The sequence below is a fragment of the Ciona intestinalis genome, chromosome 5, assembly GCF_000224145.3.
Source record: "Ciona intestinalis chromosome 5, KH, whole genome shotgun sequence".
Taxonomy (NCBI): Eukaryota; Metazoa; Chordata; class Ascidiacea; order Phlebobranchia; family Cionidae; genus Ciona; species Ciona intestinalis.
Window position 1 is genome coordinate 1,274,184 of NC_020170.2, and position 22,420 is coordinate 1,296,603.

The 22,420-nt window shown below is 37.6% G+C and overlaps 6 protein-coding genes across 10 annotated transcripts in view; 2 read left to right on the forward strand and 4 right to left on the reverse strand.

Moving 5' to 3' along the window:
• Positions 1-2,804: 2,804 nt before the first annotated feature.
• Positions 2,805-5,000, reverse strand: zf(c2h2)-28 (zinc finger protein). 4 transcript variants are annotated; one of them, XM_009860230.1, is made up of 3 exons: positions 4,749-4,986; positions 4,525-4,579; positions 2,805-3,802 (listed from the first exon to the last, which is right to left on the reverse strand). In XM_009860230.1, the coding sequence occupies exons 1-3, from the start codon at positions 4,850-4,852 to the stop codon at positions 2,987-2,989; spliced, it is 975 nt and encodes a 324-aa protein (XP_009858532.1). In that variant the 5' UTR covers positions 4,853-4,986; the 3' UTR covers positions 2,805-2,986.
• On the reverse strand, positions 4,960-5,963 carry LOC104265704 (COX assembly mitochondrial protein homolog). Its single transcript, XM_009860280.3, has one exon. It carries the CDS (start codon positions 5,745-5,747, stop codon positions 5,187-5,189), a length of 561 nt encoding a protein of 186 aa, XP_009858582.1. The 5' UTR covers positions 5,748-5,963; the 3' UTR covers positions 4,960-5,186.
• Positions 5,964-8,717: 2,754 nt separating this feature from the next.
• Positions 8,718-17,048, forward strand: LOC100185121 (cytochrome P450 1A1-like). The gene is made up of 6 exons (XM_009860279.3): positions 8,718-9,438; positions 9,855-10,284; positions 13,680-13,766; positions 14,829-14,905; positions 14,975-15,194; positions 15,612-17,048. Exons 1-6 carry the CDS (start codon positions 9,227-9,229, stop codon positions 16,407-16,409), a joined length of 1,824 nt encoding a protein of 607 aa, XP_009858581.1. The 5' UTR covers positions 8,718-9,226; the 3' UTR covers positions 16,410-17,048.
• On the reverse strand, positions 17,006-18,124 carry LOC104265703. The gene is made up of 3 exons (XM_009860277.3): positions 17,808-18,124; positions 17,503-17,691; positions 17,006-17,265 (listed from the first exon to the last, which is right to left on the reverse strand). Exons 1-3 carry the CDS (start codon positions 18,035-18,037, stop codon positions 17,037-17,039), a joined length of 648 nt encoding a protein of 215 aa, XP_009858579.1. The 5' UTR covers positions 18,038-18,124; the 3' UTR covers positions 17,006-17,036.
• A 24-nt stretch (positions 18,125-18,148) lies between these two features.
• On the forward strand, positions 18,149-19,946 carry LOC104265702. The gene is made up of 4 exons (XM_009860276.3): positions 18,149-18,629; positions 18,961-19,106; positions 19,258-19,356; positions 19,493-19,946. Exons 1-4 carry the CDS (start codon positions 18,232-18,234, stop codon positions 19,939-19,941), a joined length of 1,092 nt encoding a protein of 363 aa, XP_009858578.1. The 5' UTR covers positions 18,149-18,231; the 3' UTR covers positions 19,942-19,946.
• lrr37 (axonemal leucine-rich repeat protein) overlaps positions 19,772-22,420 on the reverse strand; it is a 5,222-nt gene continuing 2,573 nt past the window's right edge. The window contains exons 4-8 of one of the 2 annotated variants that reach the window (XM_018811822.2): positions 22,054-22,132; positions 21,723-21,853; positions 21,261-21,397; positions 20,989-21,065; positions 19,772-20,394 (exon numbers count right to left, since the gene is read on the reverse strand). In XM_018811822.2, coding sequence (XP_018667367.1) covers positions 20,207-20,394; positions 20,989-21,065; positions 21,261-21,397; positions 21,723-21,853; positions 22,054-22,132 — 612 coding nt within the window. In that variant the 3' untranslated portion in view covers positions 19,772-20,206. 2 annotated transcript variants of the gene reach the window in all.

Here is a 22,420-nt window from a genome sequence, read left to right on the forward strand (position 1 = left end):
TCATAAACAGAACCTACCGTTACTGCCGTGTCAACTACTACAGTGGATGCTACAGATATAGCAAATGCTATTAATCGAGGAGCATTCTTCGTCGGCAAGGAAGGAATCATTAGATGTTTTTTTCTGTAGTGTAATAAGCTTTTTATCACCCATTACAAGTTCTGTTATTCGTGCGTGAATAAAAGCCACTGCCGACCATATTCATAATATAGTGATCATTTTTGTAACAGCCAGTCTTTTGTAGTCAACTTTGGGACTTACAGTGGGGTGGGGTAAGATGGGACACTCTTTTTGTTCAAATCTTATTCTCACGAGTCACGACTCTGATAAACCATTGATATTTGGTTAAAACACGATCAGGATATTGTAATATTATGTAAAAAAAGGTGTCCCATCTTACCCCTAATAATCGTAAAGTGGGAGGAAAAGGGACATTTAAGCACATTCGAAATACATGACGGTTTTTGGGTGATAACACGGATCGGTACTATTATTCCTTTATTAATTAACAATAATTCAAAAAATACATTAAGACACACAAGGAGTTATTTAGCGATTCGCACAACAGGTAAAATTTTACAAATTTGAAAACACACGAGGTAAGACGGGACAGTTAAAATCAATGTTTATTTTGATTAATAAATGTATTATTATTAGGAATACACTTACACGTAAATAACAGGTAATAATACTATACGCTTTGAAAATCAAGTATAAAACTCTTTATAACGATTCTTTTTTGTTGTTTCTATTCCAAATTGAAGTCATATTGACCCTTGTCTGTTTTCCTCATGTTTATATCTCAGTACTTTTCACAAAACTACTAGTTTTAAAAGACAAAATCAAACTGTACGAAATTTACCAGTTTTTTATGAATTCATAGAAACTAGTTTAATCGTTCTCACTCGCAAGTCGCAACTGTTTCTATTTTACGTATTTTTTAATATTTAAAAACAGTAAAGTGCTTTGACGCGCGTTTATAAAGTCGTGATATAATGTCGAATAATTCTGTAAAGACAAAGTGTCCTATCCTCCCCCACGCTACCATACCTAATTTATGCATCGTGATACACTTTTCTAGTATCAGTAAGATATATATATATACACAATGGGGGAAAGATAGGACACTTAAGCACATATTGCCAAATATTTCCAAAATCAAAATAGATGACGGTTTTTGGGTAATACCACGAACTAGTACCATCATTCCTTAATTAATTGACACCAATTTAATAAAATATAATAAAACACACGAGGAGTTATTTAACTATCCGCACAACAAGTGAAATTTTACAAATTCGAAAACACACAGGATAAGATGGGGCAGTTTGAAATCATTGTTAATTTTGATTAATAAGTGTATTTATAAATAGGAATATACGTAAATAACAAGAAATAATACTGTACGCTTTGATATTAAGTCTAAACATTCTTTTTCTTGCCCTACTCCGGCTTACTGCTACAGTTTTTAACATGTTACCTATCCATTATATTATTGCATAACAATTTGTATTGTTTAAACGACAATGGGTAATGTTCGAACATCAATGGATAGATATTGTATCCAACAAGTGTATATGAACTTGTAATAACAGAAAATTGAATATAACTATTAATAAAGTTTTTATTTTTGCTACAAATTGGGTATTACTACTCTGTTTTTGGCACAAGCCACTTCCCATAAATTATCACCAAGTGCAAATGACCAAATTTCGAATATATTTTCAAAATATTATCTTTTTATTATATCAGTATCTTATAGTTGAATATCCCCTGAGGTTTAAATTACTAAATTAAAAGCAAATCTTTAAAAGTTTGGCAATGAAAACATACAAAACTACAATGTGGGGGAAGATGGGACTCTAAATTGAAATATATTTACATTAGCAGTATTCTGCAACTTGTGGTTAACCTACCGAGTTTAACAGGCTGTGCTAGTTTCTTTGCCATGTAAACTTCATACATATAACGTTAAACCAATCTTTTTTGTTGTTTTTATCTCAAATTAAACTCGTATTGACCCCTGCTTATTTTCTTCACGCTTTTATGTCAGTGTTTTTTTACGAAACTAAAACTAGTTTTATGAGACAAAATCAAACTATACGAAATATTCAAGGTTGTTTTATGAAGCTATGAAACTAGTTTAATCGTTCGCACATGCAAACTAAAAAAAATCATTGGCTATACTATGATTTAGCGATCATTAAAAAATAGCACCTTACTTTTTCGCATTTTTTTACCTGTTCAAAGTATGCTGGTTCTATTTTACATATTTCTTTAATATTTAAAAACAGTAATCAGCTTTGACGGGCGTTTTATAAAGTCGTGATAATACTGTCGAATAATTCTGTAACCTTATTTTCCTGATTATCATTAAATGAGAGTCCGTAAAAAGAAAATTAAACAATAGTCTCGTCTGACAAAGTGTCCCATCTTCCCCCACCCAACTATATATATATAAAGCGTATACATTACAACCGTATTTAGTCTTGCGGCGGTACCTTTGCACCTGTAGCAGTAGACTGAGCAGAGATTTAATAATATAATATACATATTATAGTTAACCCCAATTTAACTTAATGTATAAAGATTAAATACTAAATAGCCGTGTTGCGTACCTAAAAGAAAGAAAAGACTAAATATATCATGGCAACGCTTACACCAAGCGCGAACGACACCTTTTTTCTTTAAGCGAAAAAAAGTTGGGTTAAGTGCTGAAAAAACAACTGCAGATAATCAGTAATCCCCAAATGTGATGTAAAACAATCATCAAAGCTTAAAAAAACTGCAACTGAAACAACACGCACCATAACAGATTTTTATTTGTTTACCAATTACTTCAAGACAAACATCATCAAAAAAGAAGAATGTATTACCAAAATGGTTTTATTCAGTTCGTATCGTACTACTATTTGTTATTTCTCTTTTATTTCAAACTTACCTTATTTACACGGCAGTAACAATTATATACAATAACAAAAAGCAATCAGTACACAGTGCCTCTGTAACCACTGTGCATCGGAGGTGCTTGTGGTAAGCCTGGGCCCTTTGAATTCTGGTATTTCTGCATTTTTCCACGAATTTCTTCCAAAGAATTGTTTTCATCACCAGGGTGCATTAACTTGCTGGTGGCGGACAAGGATTTCTGACCAGTCTTGCTTGCATCAGTCCCAGATGAATTTAATTCTTCCTGTTTTGTTTGCGGAATGTTGGAAGCTGCCGGGAACAATGGTTTTGGAACATTGGTTGAACCATCTGGCTGACCATCTGGCTTCTGTTCATTTACAGAGGGACTACCTCCACCAAACCCAGGTGGGTTTGGCATATTGCTAGTCATATTTGGCATGTTGCCAGGCCCCATTGGACCCATGGGACCTCCCATCATACCCATTGGTCCCATCATTCTCGGATTTGGCATTGGCCATCTCATATTAGGCGGCATTTGACCCATCATTCCACCCATTGGACCCATAGGGCCCATGGGACCCATGGGACCCATTGGCATGCCCATCATACCCATATTCGGCATCATCCCAGGCATTCCCATTGGACCCATCCCCATAGGACCCATGCCCATATGTTGGTTCATATTGAACATATTGTTTGGTTCTTCATCACTATCATCATCAGAATCCTCGTTATTTTTCGCTTTTTTATTCTTTGGACCTGATTGATCCCTCATCTTTTTCTCATGGTCTTGCTGATCTTTCTCCGGAATTCCTTCCATTCCATAAATCTCAATCTCCACATCAGTGCGACCTTGTATTGAGTTCGGTACTCCAGTGATCGTTTCTTTGTGTACCTGGAACAAAAAATCCATCAATTTTTAGCGAAGACTAAAAGGCATACAAGTGAAGTTTGACTGCAATTGCTATTTATTCTACCAGTCCCAACATTTACCATCTTTCGTAGATTATATAGACAGTTTACCAGCACTGATCAGACATTAAGGGTCAAGACAATCAGTTTTAGTTAGTCTTGAAAAATACTAAATCTCAATAACAATCAATATCCACTTGTTTGCCTTTTTCTAAAGCCTGACAACACGCTAGTTTGATTGACAGCCTCGTACCTCGTAGGTACAAACCTGCGAAGACATCTGCTCCTCTCGTCAGCGAAAATATTCCTTGCATGCCATGAGTTATTTATGCGACACAATGCATAAAATATTATTCTAAATATTTAACACTAAACCAACAAAAAACCCTTATTTATGAAAGCTTTAAGACTCACGGTTGGTAGCACAATGCCTGACTTTTGTGGTGCATTGAATTTGTTCACATGTTCTGAATACCTACTATTTAAGCAATAACACAGAAATTGGAATATAGGGAATTGAACAAAAGCGTAAAAACAACCTACTGTGTCTTGAAGGATAAATAATCGGCAACGTTGAAAATTTTATTTAACCTTGAGAATGGCAAGAGCAGTTTAAGTGTCAATCTAGTGTCATATGGCCTAAAATAAGCACGAGCGCTTCAGCCTGATATGATATTAAAAATGGGATATTTTCATACAGCTTACTATTTTGGAGTAAAAGTGTAGTTTTCCAAGTCTTTCAAGCAGTCGCGTGCAGTACCTGCCAGGTCTTACATTATATACACTAATAATTTATTAACTTAGAGACTGACTAATTTCGCGCCGGGTGAACATGCAGAAGTACAACTGTACATTAGGATTGTCTATAATTAATTAAAAACCCTTTGAAAAATACTAGATGCAAAAAATGTAACAGCATACCAACTTACCTGCATACAATGAATTGCCAAGCCCGGTCCAGTAAATAACTTCTTATGGCAAACATGACACTTGAAATGCTTGGCCTTCTGATGTTGTATAAGTATCTTTTCATCCTCAAACACGCGGTTGCAATACCAGCACCATGGTTTGATTGGTCTCTTCTTTTTACGACCCATTATCAACAAGTTTTATTAAAAACAGTGTATATTTATACACACCTTAATATCAGGGACATTTATTAAACTATGAACTTCATAGAACTAGTAAATTGATTACTTTACCACATTTCAGCATCAGAAAATAAAAATTTCGTAGCAAAAGACAAATATATATATTTGGAACTGTTCTTCTTTTATTAAACTTAAAAAAGTTTATAATCAATGTTTTGAAAATTTTAAACCAGAAGTGGAAAGTAAATATCCATTATGCTGCGAAGCATCAGTAATTTAACTTGACAAAATCATTTGATCTAGATGGTCGATGTCTTTAGTCTTTTCAAAAATATCTTTTAGAGAATCATAATATTTTAACGCACGTTCAGACATATTAATATCCAATTGTTCTCCATTTACGATTGCATGTTTTATATATTTCCGTTCCTTGACAGAGACACCAGTCATCTTAAACAATCTTTTATCTGATAAATATAATTGTTTGCATTTCTCATAAAACTCTGGATCTAGAAACTTTTCATTCATGCATTCCATCATAGCATTGTTCTCTGCCCTACAGGCAGATACAATTTTAAATCCTTTCCATTTTCCAGACCCAGTGTTTTTACAACAGTTATTAAAGTTTTCAACTTGTTGAGCACAATCAACTTTATGTGATAGCTCTCTCATGTACTTTGGAACCATCACATCTTTTTCCACTTTTCTTAAATCTGGGTCATTATCTTTTATATGGAACGCTGTAGTTGACGAATAATGCTTCCCATAATGATAAACACCAAAACAAGCAATGGTTAACCCACCAACACCAACAGCTATGTATGGCATAGAAGCCATCCCCTGATTAAAATACAAGTATACAAGAACTATTAAGAAGTATCACACATTCGTATGCAAAAAAAACGCGCAAAAAATTTATTAATAGATTCTTCATGAACTTCGTTATTGTTGCTATGATATCCATTAAACACCAAAACTTCTAGCCTATGCCCTATCATATAGGTATACAAACGAAAACAACATCGCAACAATGGCGCTACCTTTCTTTATAATCATCATCAAGTCAATCGCAATAAGAGTAAGAAATGTGTGCGTTTTTATTGGTTACCATAAAGCACGTGATCTGTTCGGTTAGTTTTATCATACTGGGGAGTGATAATAACAAATAGTAATATATATTATATCTGTGATTTAAGTACGGAGAAGAATCAATTTAACAGCGAAATTGCTCACTACTTAGCGCAGGCACTTAACACAGGTAATAGGGTTCGATCCTCTGCTGCCACCAATAATGTTGTGGCGCATGTGTCCCTTGGGCACAAAGTTAACTGCAATTGCTTCCATTCAGTTATAGAAACACCGAGAAGTCCAATTGCCACTTTTGTGTGTTCAAAGGTCAGTAAAAGTAGTGACGCAAGAAAACAAATTACCTATGTTTTATTACACTTTCCAGCAAACTTAGCCTTCAGTTAGCCTTTTACGTAATAATGGGGTAAAAAACGTGGTGTCTACTACCTTTGGGTTAGGCTACTCGGTATTTCTTTCGCTCTGCTCCAATCCAGTGGTCCGCATTGGATATAAGCTGTCAGCAATGCAAATATCCAAAAAAATAGCCACCCACAAAGTAATACATATGGGGTTCTTCAGCGGGCACAAAGCTATTAGGGAACAGCCGAGTTATTAGGCTTGTCGTCGCCCCGCTCCAAGATACAATAACTATATTTTTCTAGTAAGATACAATAAATATTGTAATCCATAGTGCAAATGTCGAGTAGTCCAACCCAGTGTTACATAAAGGGCAAATTAAACCACAGTTTGAGTCCAAAAGTAACACAGTAGGCCTAGATATAGGGGAATGCAAGTTTTTCGTTAAAATGAAGGAAAATTTAGACCTAAAAAAACAAATTGAAAGGCTGGGGAGCCTAAAAACAGGTGTAATTTGTTTTCCGTTTTAAATAACGTCAAACCGAGGCTTAGAAGCGGTTAATTTATGACATTTCTGTCGTATAATAGGGATACATTTAAATATAGTTGGGTGGGGAAGAAGGCACCTTTTTGTTTTATTTTCCCCCCCTTTTGGTAGTAAACCACCACATTGCTTACCTTTAGACACACACTGGCGGTAGTTTGATTACTCGGTGTTTCGATAACTCTGTTGTAAAAAAGTAACCGCTTGATGGTAGCACAGCATAATAATTCAAAGTCAATGGCGCCTCGCTTTCGCATTTTTTTCTCATGACAGTGGGTAACTAAATAGCTAAAGTTGTAAACTATCGCTTACACCTTAAAAAAGTGTGTTTGGTGCAAGGCCACTTTACTTAGTATGTGGAATTAATTGATTGCGCTATACAGTGTAGTCTTTCGCGAGGTAAAATGAGAGTTATTCAGCTCGTTATTTAAAAGCAAGATAAACGCTTACTCGTATCATTGTCCACACAAACAAAGTACAAATCTAACTTTGTTTTCATTATTACTTAACAGTGGCCGCGTGCGTGCTCGTTAAATACCAAAAGAGGGGGTTCTCTCTCTCTTTCTCAAAATGGTCGCGTATAGCAGATCAGACTTTTTCTCGTGTCGCGTGAGAACAGATTGTAGCAGGTCCCACTACTTCTAACTTGCGGTCAGCACACCGACCGACGATCAAGAAGTGAAGGCACTTAGTCAGTTTCATGTCATTAATTAAGGACACACAAGTAGTTTTACACTCGAGAGGTTAGACATAAATGAGTTGGAGAAGAAGCATAGTAGGCAGTTTTGCAGAAAGCTTGTGCGTATCAAAGATATTCGTCTGTGGCTCAGTTTGAACATTAAACAAAATATTTTGCCAGCGGCAACATGTGAACTCGACAATTCGTCGCATCGCTGAAATATTCGTTCGCGCGTAATAACCGAAATATTTTGTCATAATCGTTAACCAGATTCGTATATTTTAAATGTACTCTTAAAATCTTTTCGGCTGTAATAATCTAATAAAATTGAAATATGACACTGGTCGTAAAAATTCTTATTGTACGATTTGTTTTTTCTTTACTGGACCAAATAACTACTGTGGTAATAGTTATTATCACGAGACGACAATTGCAAGCGGCTGTTTATTTATTCTGAGTGTCGCATTAACCATTCCCTCACATTAGCGCAGAAAGGATGCTTGCACACGCACACTTATATCCTGCTATTCAAACCAGACCAATTCAATGCATCTGTGTCTGGATATTACATACAAAAAGACGGCGCGTGCCTATCTGTTTAATATCTTAACCGCGAGAATTAGTTCATATACCCCGCTTCAACTATTCTGTGTGAGGTGGCTTTGTTCCATCCCCATCGACACGCCTCCGTCATACTAAGCCATTATTTCGTCACAAAGACCTTGCTTTTGTTGTTTTAACCAAGTGTGCGGTAAAAATTGGTGAAAACGGTTGTATTTTGTGTTTTATGTAGTATAAATATACTTACCCATAAACTTAATATAGTACATTTTACCAGTGAATGGTTTTATTACAATGAAAATGCTGCGTAACAATCGCTTGCATCGTCGTATCCTTGCATTAAAAAAAAAATTAAAAATAATTCGCGCTTATTTTTTCCCTATAAAAATGTCCCAAAATTGTGAAAATTGGCTCAGGGCCGTTTTCGGCTTGTGCTGTCTTAATTTGCCAGAAACCGCGAAAAAATATCTCGTGAACTCGGCCAGGGTCGCGGGAGAACAGCGGAGAAAAATGTTTCTATCATTCTTTCTCCTGCCGACTGGGAGCACCTGGCAATTGTTATATCGCATGAGCGTGCAAAGGACTGTAAAGTTTCAGTTCAATGGTTGACGATGGCCATGGTTAATGCTTTTTAATGATCGTCAGCTACTTTAGACATGATTCCAAAACTGTAGCAAGCAATGAAAAAATGTAGTATTGTGACAGACAGTGATGTTTATGTCTATCGTGACCTGATAAAAAACTATTATTACGGTCATTGTTGGTATCATGTATTGTTATTAGATTGGCAGCGAATTGAATAGAAAATAGAACAGAACAAGTTAAAGCAGAAGTCTCCCGGTTGTAATCATCAAAGTAGTCATCACGTTGCGATAGCGTGTGAGCTTTTTAAGGTTTAAATTCCAAAATCGAACTCGTTTTTCGTGTCTTTAAATATAGACTACCAAAACTGTATTGAGCATGCTTGGAAACAACCCAATATCGTTGACCAAAATAGCGTGTAATTAAAATTTCCCTTTGAAGCAATGCAAGTGACACGTATGTTATTTTAGCCTTAGCAGAAAATTCGTACTAAAACCTTTTTACTGATTTGGCAAAATTCAAACGATGGATTCGTTGGTGTTCGTGCTGGTGGACACAGTGCTGGTGATGAAATACCAAATCCTTTTATTTTTAGTAATTGTCTACGCCATAAAACTATTAGCAACGTCACAGTCAAGGCGCTTGAACATTCCTGGTCCTTACCCGTGGCCAGTGATCGGAAATGTGATAGAAATGGGAGGCCAACCTCAGTTTTCACTGACAAACATGGCGAAAAAGTGAGTTTGATTTGACAGCGCTATCGCTATCACTTACATCTTCAAATATACACCACTTGAACGAACAAACAGAGAAATCCATTCAAGTTTTTAGTTGTTTAATCTTTCACGGCAACGCAACCAGTTGTCCTGTTATGGTAACGCAACTTTGAAATAATAAAGTCCAACCTATCGTTCTAAGGAGAGGCCTACAGTATGAAACTTTAAATTTGGTGCTAAACCAATATTTATAGGTCCATGTAAATCGTGGATATATTTCGTGCGTAATTCTCTTGAGATATGCATAATCTGGTGACATAACTACGACTGTTGGAATTTTTCCTTTTATGTTGAGTTTTGATTCAGATTGAGATAAAATATTAAGTACTTTGTGTGTTTGGTAAAGCTTGTTATAAACTAATCTTTTTGACTTTCAGGTACGGACCTGTGTATTTGATGAAACTCGGAACTGCTGACGTTCTGGTGCTCAACAATTATGAAGTCATCAAAGAAGCATTGTTACGTCAAAGACGCATCTTTGGTGGCCGACCGATATTCGATTCATTTAAGAAAATTTCTCAAGGTCGAGGGGTTGTCTTTAACAGCACAATGACACAGGGAGACGAATGGATGAAACTAAAAATGACAATTGTAAAGCATGTTCACCGTTTTGTATCCTCTGAAGAAACGAAAGGATATGTTGCACACCATGTACAAATGGAAGCCGTGGAACTCGTTCGGATCCTTACCGAAAAGTGCCGAAGTTCTCCGAACAAAGTGATTTTTCCAATCGAGCAGATCAACTTGGCCATTGCGAACGTCGTGTGTGCAATCATGTTTGGGCATCGATACCAACACGGAAACAAGGTACAGCTTGTAAAACATAAATGATTTAATGTGGTCTGACTGGGCTGTGTAAAACCAATATTGACGCCTTCGATAAGCGCAGGTATAGTAGGTTACCTGTTACCGGCAGATACTCCGAGATAGGAAGTATAATACTGATTTTAAGCTTTTAACTCAAGTTGAGACTTATTCGCGTTTCGATAAAAACCAAAAGCACTGACTAAAAAATGGGTGTAGTTAAAAAGACAAAATTGGGTAATAACATTCATACTAAAATACGCTGCCCTTTTCCTAATTTTAAATTAAGTCGCGGAATAGAATGTTGCCGCCTGTGCTGGAGATCACGCGACCCCTAAATTCCGGTCTGTATGCACCACTTATTGCACCTCAATTTCAAACGTTGACCCCATCGAGTTCGTGGTGTCGTGTCTGCATTCGAAGTTTTCGCCCTAATCCCTCGCGGTATGAAAATGACCCCCGCGTCCTTCGTCACAGACGATTAGTTGCGGATGACTCGAAAGCTTCGCCGGCGGCTCCGATGCAATCGCTCCGGCGAGCGCTCGTTTTGTTTGTTTGTGAGGGTATTGTTAGGCCATAAAAGCTCCGTGGTCAGCCAATCGTGGTTCTATTTTTGGCAAGTTTTCGCACAAATCGCGCTCGCGACGGCAAGCTGTTCGCACGCATTTGTAAGAATTAATGCGAACAAAATGGTCGCAATCTCGTCCACGCTCGAATACTAAGCCATCGATCAAAACAATTCAAGTTGACTTGCATGTGATCAATATACATGCTCTAATGCAACTGACCCACAAGAGGTTACTTTTTTCAGTTAACAGCATAGCATATTCCCCCACGTCACGCACTGCTGTTACAAAACCCAAAACACGATTTTTTTTACCTGCACAAAACACCCCAGATCACAGACTTTAGTTGTTGATTCATTTGCACTAAGTCAGCCATTAGGGTGCTTTTGGAATTTAAAACCACATAAAAAAAACGGTAAAAGCTAATTGAAGTAGTCCCAAACCCATTCACCCGAGTGGCAAACGAGAGCAGACACGATTATGCTCCAAGCCAATCGTTATATGTCGTTAAGTGAAATCGTGATGAGCTTTTATCACCGCAGCCTAGTCGTTGACTACCGATTTCATTCCCATAGTGGTTTACTGATTTATACCAGCATATAATAAAAGCTCTCGCCTGTAACGAATCGTGAAGATCAAAGTTATTAACAACACCTTGGTTCAAGCCTTTGCTAAACTGCTGTTTATGGCATATGATCCTTTCATTAGGACCCCTTTCTAGATCTCGTAATTTGAACCTGCTTTTATACCACATTATAGCTCACGCCATATTAGTATATCCCCATTATTGAGTGGGCCATGGTAAACAATATTTAGAATTCGTTTAAAGCGTTGACATATTAGTATCCAGTTGACGATGTTGGAATTAGAAATATCTTTGTATATTACTCTATTTGTTTCGCTTCCTGTTATCGATTAGCGCTTAGCGTGCACGCTGCAACGGTTAAACAAAAAATCGTGCCGTCTCTGCATTTTAAAGTGATGATTCAAAGAAATTCTCCCAACGAGTAATCTACCGCCACCACCACACCGAGGTCGCATCGATGATTTACTAACCAAGTGAGCACACATGCAAACCAATTGGAAACAATCGCACGCAATCCGGTCGCAAATCGTGAAGTTACAATTAATCAGTCAGTTTAGCGGTTTAGCCGCAATAAACCTTGTCGTTAAGGCCGAGTAATGGCGTGTATCCTCATACCTGTGGTTTCCCGCTCGCGTGCAAGATTTGTACAACATTTCTCGTCAGCTGTCCGAGTTCATTTGTCACGTGATCTACAGCGATCCTCCCCAACAACGGGATGTTACAATTATTCAACCCGATGGCATTCGCTCGAGTTCGTCCGACCTACACTTGTTCGCTACAATGATCTTTCTCGCGTAACAATGCTGCACGCGATAGGTCAAGTAGCGTTGATCAGTGTTTCCCGAAATTGTATTTTGTATTTAAAATTCCGGAAAATGACTTGTACGTTATTAAACAGTCGGAATTTTCCAGAAAAAAAATAAAAAATCGAATTAAAATAGAAACACTGGTCACGTGATCGTTGACCATGGTTAATGTACAAAGTCCACTGAGTTCAATGATGATAGATAATGCGCTTGGCAACACTGGCGACGAACATGCGGGTGCGAATTACCTGTGGAGAACGAAGTCGTGATTGTGGCTTAATAATAAAATATTGACGGTCGAATACCTTCGAAGTGTTTACTTTCCCGGTAAATCGTGAAACGATTTCCATTCGCGACTGAGCAAAGCCAGTTTATTCTCGAAATCGTATTTGCGGCCGCCTGGAGATTATGAGATTATTTACCTATAATAGGCGTGTGTATTATGTAAACAAATCGTTATTGTTTACGTATGGTTTGTCTGTAGAGTGAAAATAACCACGCTGGTGGGAATTCCCCGCGATACCGATATATCTCAGTGTTCGCAGAGTAGAATATGACGTAATAAGCATGCGAATGTGCAAGTCACAATGAATTTGTTGTCTGCATTGCGTCACAGTAAACCGATTGTTCGTGGAAAACTCGGTTAATGGTGTCAACAACCAACATGAAGCGAATGTATCGCGAAACTTGTCTAGTGGTTGCGAGTGCGGAAGTTGGTCAACCTTGCTACTCGTGCGAATGTAATTATCGGAATAATTCAGATTAACGCATCACGTTTAGTATGTGTCGTCATAATGAAATCACTGTCGGCTGCCAATCGGTATTTTACATGTAACAACGAATGGGCAGTTCTGTCTTCTAGTTTTGTTTTTTTTTTATTAACGAATACTTAAACGTTATATGATCTCATATATCGTATTGTTACGTAAGAGTGGCCTTTTCAAAACAGCTGAAACAACTTTAACATCACGTGATGGATTGAACAAAATAATTTATTCGCACGCTACCACGTGACTCATAAACGGATTTGTGACGTCAGAATCCGTAATGATTTTCAAGGTTGAACGCGGTGATGTGCAAGATTTAGCTAATTGTCCGCCAAACTTGGGTGTTTTTGGTAATTTCAACTTTTGATCAAAATCCCTCGATTTTCGCCTCCCGTGAAACATCATAATGGCCATTTACACGTCACAACATCCGCGGAGGAAAATGGGCAAACCGGCTCGCAGCTCGCGACGAAAATAATCGCCTCAAATTATCAGTTCGAAGGCGGACGAAAAAGTAAACGTCACGTCCGTGTTCGACGCTCGCACGCTAACTCGTGAACTCAGGTTGGGGTTACCACGGAACGAAAAGAGTCCAGATCGTGTTTTGATTGTTTACCGTGCATGTGAAGTGTTTGCAGCATATCATATATTTTACACCTGAATTTTATTTAAGGAATTTCAAGACCTGATCAGTTTGAACGAACAATTTGGAGATGTTATTGGTTCCGGAAGCCAGGTCGACGTCATACCCTGGATGAAGGTGTGTATGACGTAACAAACTTAAAACGCTGACCACATGGCAGTTTGAACTCCGCGAGTTCAGAACCAAGTTCTAATCGGGTCTTGTAATGACGTGCATTCTGCACATATTTCCCCAAGCCGCGACTGCCTTTTTCTTTTTTTTTGTCCACTCTCTCCTACCCTTCTTCTTCGCTTTACTTGTAGACCAGAGCAAAAGAGAAATGGGGTTATTTTTAACTGAACGCCTAAACGGATGACAGAAGAAACACGTGACCGGTACTCAGTAACGCGTAACGGTATTCACGGGATCTTAGCGTGATTTTTTTATTTATTTTTTCATGTTACGTAAGGGTGGTAACGAACTCACCGCATTTTTGACCCCTACAGAACACGACATGGCGACCACAATCGAAACTTCGTAAAAAAGGTTTTCAACGAATTACACGTTAAACAACTCCGCCGTAGGGTATTGACCCAATTGGATGATACAAAGTTTACTTTCTTCGCCTTCGTGCGCCACCTAACGAATAGTATTATTAAATTTAAAGTTATACTCTTGGTGTTAAAATAAAACTTTGACCGCTCCTACGTTTTGCGACATTGACATTACAAACGGTTTCGTGTATTGTTTTGGGTTTGTCGCGTCATGGGAGACTTGTTACGTCATAAAAGACATAGCGATGTGCCGAAAGTGCAAGGATTCGAGAATTCCTTCCAGTTCGCCCGAACCCAGATCTGTTGAGTTCGGTCGACCCCGGGTTCGGTATTTAGCGAGACAAACTTTAGCAAAAACTGAGTTTGTTTTATACGGGGAAGGAAATCAAGCTCGTTGTCGGGGCAACCGGTGGTTTGCGTCACGATCACAAACAATGACATTGTTCATCCATATATGATTAGATCTTCTGTAACGGTAGGGTAGAATTTGAAAACAATGATAGGAAAGTACAACATTGAACGAAGCTACGCGAATGCTTTGTCCTTTTATTCTTCCCCCTTTTTATCTACAGCTCTGCTGTGTTTTTAAATTTTGACTTATAGTGTTCTTTATCTGCGCTTCCCAACTAATCCCTTCAATTTTTAGATTTTTCCGAAGTTTCGAAACGCTCTAAAAGTTTTCGATTTTCTCACAAATCGATTGAACGATTGGATGCGACTCAGGTAAGCAATCTTCACCGTTGTTCATTAACATTCAGTTAACAATCGCTGACTTCCTCTTGATTGTTGTAGAACAAAGGAACACAGACTCACATACAAACATGGTGTGATTCGCGACATCGTCGATAGCTTTATCGCAGAGTCAATCGACCACCCGGAACAATCAGCACTTAATGATGACGTAATAATGGCACTGACCACGGACGTGTTCGGGGCTGGACAAGACACGATGTCAACTACTATGCAATGGGTCTTTGTATATATGATGCATTTTAAAGAATGCCAGCGAAAGGTAACTGTTATGGTACAGAATGATTATATTGTAATTCAGTTTTAATGTATATTGGGTTGGGATTTGGCGGTGTACGTTTTTATTTTAGTTCATCGTCCTATATAGGTAGTAATTATTTACAGAATTGTAGAAGGGTGTTTTTTATCCCATTTGGTTTTAAACAAAAACGTTTCATTATGTATAAAAAAAGTATCTTCACGACTTCTCTCCAAACAGCGTTGTTAGTAAAAACACTATTAGGAAATATAGATATTATGTGCTAACGCTATTTATCTTATACCCTGCATTATCATATCTTAGAACCTATATAGTAATGATACGTTTTTCCTGTGTTATTGATTTTTTTGTTGCAAACATATTGTGTTCAACTATATCTTATGCAAATTGAATTTAATAAAAATTACCATATTTTTGCAGATCCATGCCGAACTTGACTCAGTTATCGGCCCCGGAGAACTCCCGCATATCTCTGACCGACGGCGTCTTCCATACTTGGAAGCAGTAATGCACGAAATATTTCGTCATTCGACATTTACGTCCACCACAATACCTCATGTTACCACACAAGATACGGTTTTGGATGGACACTTTATCCCCAAAGGTATCCTTGTGTTCATCAATCAGTTTGGCGCAAACCACGACCCAAACCATTGGGTAGACCCCGATAAGTTTATTCCTGAAAGGTTCCTAGATGGGAAAGGAAATCTTATTTCTCGTCCTCACGATCGCTACCTTCTATTTTCCACTGGAGCAAGGAAGTGCCCTGGAGACGAACTTTCCCGAATGCTGATCCTGCATTTCATGGCAACAATGTTTGCATTGTGTGAAGTTTCATCTGATCCCAAGAAGCCTGCTACACTGGATGCGGTTTATAATCTCTCAATGCGGCCAAAAGAACTGCGGACAATCGTACGCAGTAGAAACTTGCCGTTCCTGAAGAATTCAGTCGCTCAGATGTCCGAAGCCGATTCGCACGTTCTCACAGTTCCTGGCGAAACCACCTCATTTTTAACTTCGCGTGTCGAAAGCACTGTTCCAGATAATCAGGAAAGTCAATTTTCAGATAACGATTTCGAAAAAGTGGATACCAAAATACCGAAACGTAAAGTGTTTTCGAGGCCGACACTGACGCATGACGACATTAACGGGAATAACGTTAGAAAACGTGGGAATCTCCACCAAAGCGCAATGTATAGAATTCAGCTTGCCACATAATTTGTACAGCTATAGTATAAATGGGAATAAAGTAATGTGATGACGTTGTTACAACACATCAGAGGGCGCGTAATGTCACAGAGGAGGTGACAGCGGAGTCGAGATTTTGTTACTATATTAAACTTCTTGCCTTTGGAACCTTTATACCTTTCCTTCTTCATATGCATTGTTGATACACGCACAATGTGTGTTTTATTATGTAGCGTTTACACCACGGTGGGTATAGGATAAGGTGAATATGGCTAGAAAACAAATATAAATACATTAATATTTATTTTGAACACTGCGGTGTAAACGCCTCTTTATTTATACATACTTGGTGAATTGGTGTATTCTACTTATTATGATGAAAAAATCAGTGAAAGAAATATCATATTACAGCATTTTAGAATTTTCCCACTCCGTGATGTTCAGTTCGAAGAATAATTTCTTTTAATTGTTGCTCATTAAAACTAAATAAGCTACCGAGCCTTATCGACTGTTAAATTTTGTCATTTGCTAATGTGTACTGTACTGTCGAAAACGAACCAGATTTAAATTAAATATCTACTGCAATTTAAAACTACATCTTTTCCACATGTTCTTAACAAAGCCGATTGAACACACGCATATGTTGCTTTTAATAAATTATCTTCTGTATCTCCGTTTAATATGTTGAGTAACCAAATCTGTCAGTGATACGTCATCTGTTAGTCTTTCCCAGTGAAAGAAAAACGTGTCCTTAATTGATGACGCAATTAGTAACGAAACGCATTCCGCCGTGAAGCTTGGCCACGTCATCCAGCGCATCTTACGCACGTGACCATAAAACCCTCGCTCATTTGTTGGTTCTTGAGAAATGAAGTTAAATAAAACTCTGGAAATAAAAACAAGGTTGAAGGCTTTACAATTGACATAGTAAAGTAAGCATATATAACAGGCTACATCTTTTAAGTTTTAGCACAAACAGCAATGTCTTCTTGTCTTTTTTCAGGTTACTGGATATTTTTCATAAAATGAGACCGAGCTGACTGGAAATTTACTTTCCCGAGTAAAGACAAGCAATTTAAATGTGCTGTTATTACAACTTTTGTACTATCTCATACCAACTTACGTTACTTCATCGTCCATATTGATAAAATATGTCCATACGCAGTTTATAAACGGAAATATTGCGAAATAGATGGCAACAGTTGATAGAATATGCAACATTGCTTCTTGAAGGAGACTGCTTGGAAATCGGGAATACAGAGTTCGAATTCGTGGCTGGGAGCTTGGTTGGTGCCTAAGGTTGCCGATGTGTCTGTATAACAAAAGTTCAGACAACCTTTCGTAAGAGACAAGTAAAAAATGAAAACATCGGTACTTGATACATGCAGTTATTGTTATACAATACACCAAGTAGAACGATTAATTTACCTTTTGCAAAAAATCCCAGTTGTGTGTCTGTTTTGACCACTCCCAAATGGAAAGTCTTCAGTTACATCTCCGCCATCGTCAGAGTCAGTATCGCCGGATGTTTCCTCTTTCCTTTTTCGACGCTGCTGCGTTCCCTTTCTTGGAGGCCTGCCCGTTCTTGGCGAGGGGGCAATATCACTACTGTTACTTGCTTCGCCGCTACGACTGTAGTTCGCTTTCCGACGCGGCATGATAAATTACCAGCAGCATTCAGTTTATATTTTTAAATATGTCTACCTCAGTTCAAACAGCAGCATGGTGACATCATATTGAAAACAGAATCAATTATGATGTAAGATAAGAATGACCAAGTAAGGAAATCATTTTTAATATCGTAGCATTAATTTTAGGCAGCACTGTTTAACTTATTGCATCTTCAATCAAAATGCGGAAAAGCTGCGAACCAGGAGAACAAGAAATCTGCAGGCTATGCAAGAGACACCGGAGGTCGTCACAACTGTGGTCAAATATCGTTTACACTTTTCTTGCTCAAGGTGTTGTCACGCATTTAGCTTTCCTGTTTTGCTATTTTTGCTTCGCATTTGTGGCGGAAGTTACAGATGCATGCCTTCAAGTAAACGGCAAGCAAGCTATAACGGATATATGTAGCCGGTGGGCAAGTTCTAATTCAATTTTTGCAAAAATTCTTTTGGAAAGTCAAAACTTATCTAAAAGTCATGGTTTACCAGTACAGGTAGTTATCGGATTGATCGCAAAAGATATTATGTTTATATGGACACAAAATTCCGAAGGACGAGTGGGAAGGCGCGTTTCCAAGAAAAGGTAAAATACGTATTTACAAAGCTAGTATATATGCAATCTCGCCGTCAGCACCGACTCGTTGTTCGTATATAGTTCGATTTGCTGTATTTAATTGGACAAAAAGTATAGTGACGTTAGTTTATTTAACCCAGTAATGTAATGAATTGTTTTGATTTGCATATAGAAAAACAACCGTTAACGGAAATATAAAGCTATACTCTGTGATTTTCAAACTTTAATAAGACAACGTTAACATAAGGGATTACATAACCACCATACATGGTGTGCTATTTTAAACACAAGTGTTTGTAATCTAGCGTATAGCCTTCAATTCATATTTTTTACTTTACAGAACCAAACGGACCGTTAGAAAAAGATGGCACAACAAACTGCTGAAACATCTTATACGAGTTTTAAACAACATAAAAGCGGTGTTGTACAGTAGATATTTTAAGAATCCCTTTTATTTAAAGTCGAAATACAGAACCAGTAAAACAGGTGGGTTTAAGGATGTTTGTTTATTATACATTCGTATAGGATCCGGATTAATCAGTGTTGTTGAAAAAGTGCATCAGTTTTATAGTCTTCAGACAGCAATGCAACATAACATAATTATTTTGATAAATCTGTATCTGTTTTTACATTTTAGGAATTTCTGGCTATGGTCGAAACCGTCAAAGCAAACGTACTCGCTTGAAATCGCTAAGCTACGTTGACAACGAATATGACGCTTCAGCATCCGAAACTGGTGTGTATATTGATCCCAACAACAGCTTTTGCACTTGCAAGTTTAGATTCGTTTGATAAAAGTTATGAGAATATAGCTGACAATTCTATAAAAAAACTAAATGCCACTGTAAGTAAATTATATTCGATTTCGCTAGAATCACTTCGGACGAATACTGAGTTCGCCCCATCTTCGACAACAGTACAGAAGTATGGTCGTCTTTACCATCATGCCATTAGACCGCAATCAATAGAGCTTTTAGATTTTCCTCTGACTCGTACTCCACCATCCAGCAACCAAAATTATACTGCCACTATGCTGCCACCTAGCGGAATCGAAGATACATTTGACAAAACCAAACGTTGGTTGAATGACGACTCACCAATTATCGTTGATGATGTTCCGCATGAGGGGGCTAGCATATGTCAATCATCAGTCAAGCGTGGCACTATTTACTCATCTATGACGAAGCGACCAATCAGACGTCGTAGTCGTACTGACGAAATAACAATCGAGGAAGCGCGCTCTCGCGGAATTACGACGCAATATTTAAGACCAATAAGAAGCCGTGGGCGTGTTGCGTCAAATAATAAAGCACACAGATAGTAAAATACTTCGTGTTCCTCGCTCGCTGCGTTTCGGATGACTGAATTGCGACACGTTCAAAAGAAAAACACTAATGAAACTCGAATATCCAAAACAGTGGTGAATACTGGCGCACTGAAGCTACAGCGAACCAAATTAACAGCTGTCGACACAAGCAAGCATTGTATTTTTAGCAAAATGTAAAACCTTTTCATAAACATAAAAATATATGAAAGACCTCTATGTTGAGGTGAAGAATCAACAAAACATCATACAAGGAAGATTTTCATCCTTCATCAGCAATTTCTTCTTGCTCTTCTGATTTCATCAGTTCCTCTTGCCTCCTCTGCTCATAGAGGTCCTCTGCCTCTACTCGTTCATCTTCCGTGTATTCATCTTTATCCAGTCTCTCTAATTTACGAAGAACGATGAGGACTTCCATGCGGTAACCATCTTCTTCCAAGCAGGGGTTATCTAGTGAAAATACAATTTGTTACATGTCACATGTGTTGGATTATTTCCATATTTTAACCACCGGAAATCAGTAGGGATGACTTTAGTTTAGGTTGAACTTAATTAAAACAAGAAAGCAATCTATTTATACTTAGTTGGTAGGGTAAAGTGGTATATTGTCCAATAAAAATCTGTAGTAGGTCATGGTCATTAGAACATACATATTTTGTTACCCAATACCTGCATTGCTGCATATGAGTTACCATGGAAGTAACTTTGCGAATGAATGTATTATGCAGGTTTTTTTATGTTGGTCAAGAGTTTGGACAACTAATAAAGGATCACTAATGTCATACATAGAAAAATGCGTTCTCTGGTCTATAGGCAAGTGCTAAACTTCTATATGTTTTAACCTTACCAGACACAATCGTCAATGAACCGTGGTATTACTGTAGACTGAGTACAATGGGTAATATTATTATTGATATTTATTTCTTTATTTGCAGACATTTTTTTAAGCACTTCTGGCCTAGATCCTTGAAACGTCATGCTATGGGCCCCATTTATATTAAAAAAAACAAACAATTAAACCACTGTAGAACATATTAGACTTACCATTTAAAACCAGTGCTCTCAGCATTGGAAGAGCTACCATCTTTTTAAGTTCTTTTAAATCTGAGACATTATTTGCCCTGCAATAGTGTTGTATAGATATGCATTAAATGTTCTACTGCTTCTATCGTTAGTAAGTTATGGGCAAACTAATGTAAAAACAAATGCATTACATTACAATGCTAGAAAATATCTCACAGGTGGTAACATTAAGGTTCCGCTATTATAATAGAGTATATTACTGCACATAAAATAATACGCCCATTATTACATACCTTAAATTAATATATTGTAACTTCTTCATGTTTTCAGTAAAACCATCCAACTTGTCAATTTGATTATCTCTTAAATGAAGAATCATTAGGTTTTCAAGTTTATCCAAATCTTCCACTTGTTTCAGTGAATTTCCTGCCTGAATATTAAGTACAATGATGATATTATATTAACTATCATGTATTATTAGGCGTTCCTTAATAAACTTGGTATTTTATATTATGAATGAATGATATTTACACTTGTTCATTATGGTAAGCCAGGACAACAACAGTTGTTATAACATGGGTACTCTAAACCATACACCTTGTACTTGCTCAGTTACCACATATGTTACCTTGTGAAAAACTGGTAAATGGCTGAGAATTCAGCCTAGCTATTAGTGACCACTGGGTGTAGCAATGTCCTTTTTCCCCAAAGGAGAAAAGCAGTGCCATGGTATAAGCAACATAAATGTGACATACCAAGTAGAGATTTTTAAGATTTGGTAAATATATTCCAGCAGTTGTTGTCAGTTTATTTCCTCGCAGTTCTAAGGTTGTGAGGTTGGTAAGAAACTTGGGATTTAAGCCACTTACTAAAGGTATCAAGTTGCCTGTGAAATGATGGGATTATTAACAAACGTATTCTGGTCCACTTAATCAGTGTAAGTCTGCTTGATCTAGCACTATGTCTAGTTTTACCAAATTTGCAAGACCCAATCTGAAACTAGTTGACAGGGTGCTGAACAAAGCATGCTTGCATTAAATAAAGGAGCAATACTGGTTATAACTGCAAATTCCTAAATATACTTACTATTTAAATTGAGTTGTTCAAGCAAAGGATGTTCAACTCCTTCAGTGCTTGTTATCTTATTACCGGACAAATTCATTATCTAAAAAATAAGAAACATGTTAATTAAATGAACAGGTTTATTATATAGGTTTCACTCGGCATGATGCATTGATACCGCCTGCACAAGTTTGATACAGATCAGCTGTGACCAAAACTAAATGAACCAAAACTGTGACCAAAACTAAAAAAATTAACTACATTCGGCGCCGTGGCATAGTGGTTAGGGCGCCTGCCTGTGACCCAGAGGTAATGGGTTCAAGGCTTGACGCTGCTACCATTGTGGGCGTATGTGTCCTTGGGCAAAACATTAACGGCAATTGCTCCAACC